The sequence below is a fragment of the Mizuhopecten yessoensis genome, unplaced genomic scaffold (assembly GCF_002113885.1).
Source record: "Mizuhopecten yessoensis strain PY_sf001 unplaced genomic scaffold, ASM211388v2 scaffold9031, whole genome shotgun sequence".
NCBI classification, from domain to species: Eukaryota; Metazoa; Mollusca; class Bivalvia; order Pectinida; family Pectinidae; genus Mizuhopecten; species Mizuhopecten yessoensis.
The window spans coordinates 293,172-298,579 of record NW_018407844.1 but is presented as its reverse complement, the minus strand read 5'-3'; the positions used below and the strand labels follow the sequence as shown (position 1 = coordinate 298,579).

The 5,408-nt window shown below is 38.7% G+C and overlaps 2 protein-coding genes across 3 annotated transcripts in view; one reads left to right on the top strand and one right to left on the bottom strand.

Moving 5' to 3' along the window:
• The window catches only part of LOC110457153 (CST complex subunit STN1-like), a 35,201-nt gene that overhangs the window by 10,633 nt on the left and 19,160 nt on the right, over positions 1-5,408 (bottom strand). The window lies entirely within an intron of this gene.
• Positions 2,881-5,408, top strand: part of LOC110457155 (3 beta-hydroxysteroid dehydrogenase/Delta 5-->4-isomerase type 1-like) — a 5,863-nt gene continuing 3,335 nt past the window's right edge. The window contains exons 1-3 of the mRNA XM_021508269.1: positions 2,881-2,942; positions 4,521-4,729; positions 5,121-5,285. Coding sequence (XP_021363944.1) covers positions 2,884-2,942; positions 4,521-4,729; positions 5,121-5,285 — 433 coding nt within the window. The 5' untranslated portion in view covers positions 2,881-2,883. The remainder of the gene's footprint in view (positions 2,943-4,520; positions 4,730-5,120; positions 5,286-5,408) is intronic.

The window sequence follows — 5,408 nt, the reverse complement described above, 5'->3', positions numbered from 1 at the left end:
GAAATTCACAATTTTGGTAAAGCACCTTAAGACCCTTCCATCTATGAAGAGTATTTGATTCTACCATATCTGGGTCTTGAGAAGAAGATTTTTGAAATTTCAGTCAATTTGACCCTTTTTGGCCCCGCCTCTCAGGCCCCTGGGACTAAACCGGCAACAATTTTTGTTGACCTTTGTCCGTGGAAGGTTCCTGCAAAATTTCATTGAAATTGGTTCAGTGGTTTTGGAGAAGAAGTCGAAAATGTAAATTGTTTACGGACGCACGACGGACGACGACGGACAAAAGGCGATCGCAATAGGTCACTTGAGACTTTGTCTCAGGTGACCTAAAAAGAGGTAAACATAGTTAGGGACCATTGGCATCACCTTGGTGTACACCTTTACATGTTTGAAACAATCAGACTAATTTTATCTTTGACCTTCAGGTGAAGGCCACAGTGATCTGATGACACTGCATTGCACATCATCTGTAGTTGATGCAGGTATACTGCAAGTTTCATCAAGATATCTTACACTGTTTAAAAGTCATGGCCCGGACAAGATCATATTAGAAGAGCCGGAACCAGTAGAACCAGTACTAATACAGCGTGTCTAACTCCAGAGCCCCTATTCATGAAACCATTGTCATGCTCAAGCCTAATCCGGTTATAATTTTCAAAGGATTTGAAAATATTTTGAAGAGACTAAAGCCGAATACTGTTTTCAATCTTTGCGTTTGACTTTTTGATTGTTTGACATGATTTAGGTGAGTCGAAAGTTGGTTTAAGCACAGAATCCATGTTTGAGCATCAGAATGGTTTAATGAATACCAAAATTGAAGCTTCCCCATCCCCCTCCACCCAATATTGTGAAATATTTTAATTTCTCTTGTAGCAGATTAATTTATCTATCCATTAAATTGTTTAAGAAATTTAAATATAACATCAATAATTAGAACACACTAATATCTTACTATCGAAAAGGATAAAAGAGCAATTATCAATCATGTTGTGACATGAAATTCAAATTTTGATGAGAATTTCATTGATGTGTACTACCTGATGGTTATGCCGAACATAAACAACATGACATTATTCCAGCAACAACGGCTGTTCTATAATCTGGTAAACTTGTGTTTGAAATGCACCGTGAACATAAACAACCTACTCAAAAACTTACAATAGAATCTGCATTGTTGTTTTAAATTTACTTAAGGAAAAAATAATAATTTTAACATTAATGATTTAATGATACCAGTGGCGGATCCAGAGACCTATCTNCATGTGGGGAAAAATTGAGGAAAATGGTGAAAATACATGATTTTTAAAGAAAATTCTCAGGGTGGGGGGGTTTCCTGAAGCCGAAAAAAAAACCTCTGGATCCGCCACTGATTTTATTATACAGTTGTTGACAAACATTGTGTTCCATTGTGTCAAACTTGTTTCTGATGTTTTATCTGAGCAACAAATATTGTTGCAGTTTTAACCGAGGAAATTAAAGATGCCCAGCTAACACACAAATTATTACAGGGAGGTGATCTTAACTGTTTCTAAGTTAAGACTTAAGGACTAAGTCCCCATGGGTGGGGTGAGAGCTGGCACAAATTCTGATAGCATAAATCTGTTTGTGGCTTCATGCCCAGCCATTGCATATATAGTTATGGGGAGGGGATCTCAAACATTTCCATGTTATCACAAAGGAACTAAGTCCCAAGGGTCAGATCAGAGCCGAACCCTGGAGCCAGTCCTGGTCGTGTATTTGCCTCTTCATGCCCAACAAATGTCTACATCGTTATAGGGTGGGGATCTCAATGATTTCCATTTAATGTCCAGGAGAATAACTACCCAGGGGTAGGGCTGGACCTTTGGGGGCCAATCCTGGTGACACGAGTAATTGTGTTCGACTCATCATGCCCAGCAAGCAGGTATTTATAGTGTGGGGTTTAAACCATTTCCTACCAATAACCCCTTTCTCGCCTGGCACTTTATATAAGCCCCCTTTGAGTTACTACAGAGTCAGCCCCTCCCTTTGCACTCGTTTGAATTAGGACCACCTGTGGAAACTTCTTACTAAACATGGTTGATATCCATCTTATAATTCCAGAGAAGGAATTGCTGAATTAAGTTACACACAGCTATTTTTGTTGCCACGGCAGCCAGTGGCTCAGGTGTTGTTATCAGAAACACAGTGTGAAAGGGATTATTGCTGGACTTTCTCCTGCTCGCAACATCTGAGTAACAGACAGTTCTAAAACTAATCACTGGACTATATAATTCTGTAAGGTTCCTCATTGTATTCCCTAAATCATATATAGGAAGTCGAAGTTTTCAAACCTACTACATGTTAAGTTAGATTTACAAATGGTGGTTGAATCAACAACACATTATGTCAAATAGTCAAACCAATTTTTGTAATCTTGTTCACAAGTATCCACATTTTTGTATTTTATTTTTTTGGACTTGAAACTTATTTCATTTATATTCAAAATTTTATTTCACACCAAATAGAAAAATCTTACTTATCTGTTGGTGATGGTATCAGCTTCAATGAAAACAGTAATAGAACATAATGATCACTTAATAAGGCCAAAACAAACAATGGCTTGTTATCACATTCACTTCACTTTACTCAGCATTAATTAACAGTTGGTCTTGTATGTTTAACAGATATATCAATTAAAACGTATACACTGTGTCACACAAGGCAAAGCGTAGTTAATTATAACCTTGAGCCACCAGGTTAGATATCACTATAGCTACACTCTGCCTCGTATTAGGGTTAGGGTTAATTATAACCTTGAGCCACCAGGTTAGATATCACTATAGCTACACTCTGCCTCGTATTACAGTCTGTAACACAAGGACATGTGGTGCCCCCTAGTGTCAGACTGTCAGTGTCGACAACATGAGGAATGGATTGACATTTTGGACGCGGAGAGGAAAATACCACAGCCATCTTTCCAGGTAATTATCACAAAATAATTCAGGAAATTTATCTGGATTGTTATTTCATATGACCATTATAACAATAAATACCAAATAATGTAGATATCACGTAAATTACACGTGGATTTAATAAGAAATATTTAGAAATATTCTGCAGAGAATAGTACAATGGGCTTAATACTATGTGGAGATCCTTTCCATTTCATGAGGAATGAGGTTTTAAAAATGAAAACTTCAAGACCGCGTTCCTAAATCAGACATATTCGTGTAATCAAAAATCCTATTTCTGAAGAGGTATCACAAACAATATATATATTATATTCCACATGCACACAATTATGCTTTCCTTAGAGATTCAGAAAGTCACTAGAATTAAACAAGAGGCCCAGAGGGCCTGTATAGCTCACCTGTAACTGTATGGCCAGTAATAGTATATTTCGCAAAGGGTTGGGTATCTCATTCGTTTCAAAGTTATGGCCAAGAAATTATGTCCCTAGGGGTGGGGCCAGATCGAAGAGTCAATACTAATATCATGATTGTGTTTGTTTCTTGATGTCCAGCAATGGTATATATGGTTAGGGGGTGGTGATCTCCATCGTATCAAAGTTATGACCCAATAATTAAGTCCCTAGGGGTATATATGGTTATGGGGTGGGGATCTCCATCGTATCAAAGTTATGACCCAATAATTAAGTCCCTAGGGGTATAAATGGTTATGGGTTGGGTATTTCCATCGTTTCAACTGTATGGCTCAGAAATGAAGTCTGTAGGGGTGGAGCCAGACCCCAGGTCAATTATTATATCATGATTGTGTTTTTCTCCTGATGCTCAGCAATTGCATACATGGTCATAGCAGCCCGAGTTTCCTCTGGCCCTGACACCAGATTTAGACATGTTGACAGATAGATGTCTGGTGTGGGGTCAGAGTCCACTACTATATGAAAACGTGGAATTCTCCGACACTGTTTGGTATCAGGGAGCGACTTAATTATCAACAAAAAGATGTGGCCCGGAAACCTTCAATAATATTTTCTGTTTACGGTCCGGATCAGTACCATTTGTTGATTAGTCACTCCCATGACCTGCAAAATGGCATTTGCTCAGGTGGGACATTTTGAACGATTGAAAACCGAGGACACTACCACGGAATGTAGCAGCTGTTGGTGATAATAAGAGCGGGTTTGGATCAATAAATAATCTATTATCAATATATATGAGGTGTATGTTGTGTCATAGTCGATTTTTGTTGTCAGCCCCTCAAAACTCTCCAATACCAAATGGTGTTGGAGAATTCCTTTTTTTTTATTTATAAAGTAGTGCGCTCTGGCCCCACACCAGATATCTTTCAAAATGTGTAAGTTTGGTGTTAGGGCCAGGGGAAACTCAGGCTAAGGTCATAGGGGATCCCAATAATGTACAATGCAAGTCAAAAATTCCCCCGGGGAGTCAGCCCCATCCATTTGTACAATTTTGAATCCACACCACCTTGGAATGCTTCAGATCAAATGTGGTCAAACTCCAATTAACAGTTATGAAGAAGAAATTACTCTCCTGGGAATCACCATTAAATATCTCCAACATCTCTCGTGATTTTAGGTCCCTGTCAAAAGGACGTAAATTGCCAGCAAACAACTTCGCCATGACAACAACTAAGGATTTCAACCAATCAGCAGCAGGAGAGGTCGTCATGGTTACGGGAGGGGCAGGCTTTCTGGGACAACATATTATAGGCCACCTACAGGAAAAGGCCAGCCATGTGTCAGAAATCCGAGTACTAGACATACGCCCATACTCAAATAAGCTCGGTAAATTCCTTATACATTGAGTATTTTGCAGACAACTTTAAGCGAACTGAAACATGTTTGTGTTTTTTGTATCACATATCTCGAAAGGGCAAAACACAAAGAGCTATACAGAAGTACAGTAGTGGCCTTTATAGACAGATTTTACCAATGACAGATATTAAGTCTATATAAAAGGTCATTATAGAAAGGTCGTTTTATACTCAATGTATAGAAGTGGCCGTTATTGCCAGGTATTTACTATACAATCCAGTGGACTTCATAGAAAAATAATCTACTATATTTCACTTTCCAAAATTTTAATAACAGTACTATATAGTACCTGTTTCTACATGTACAAAATGTACCTACATTTGTTGTCATGATGACCAACATGAAGTTTATGTTGCTATAGGTCACAGAGAATCCAAGCCCCTGACCAGCACCCTAGGAGATATCTGCGACCAGCAAACGGTCCAGCAGGCTTGCCAGGGAGTGACCACTGTCATTCATGTGGCCGGACTGGTCAGCTATGGAACATTTCCAGACATAAACGGCATGCAGAGGATCAACGTCCAGGGTAACGACTATGTACCTGTATACTTTGTACTTGTATACTATCTACCTATGTTCTTGTATACCAATTACCTATGTATGTACCTGTATACTTTGTACTTGTATACTATCTACCTATGTTCTTGTA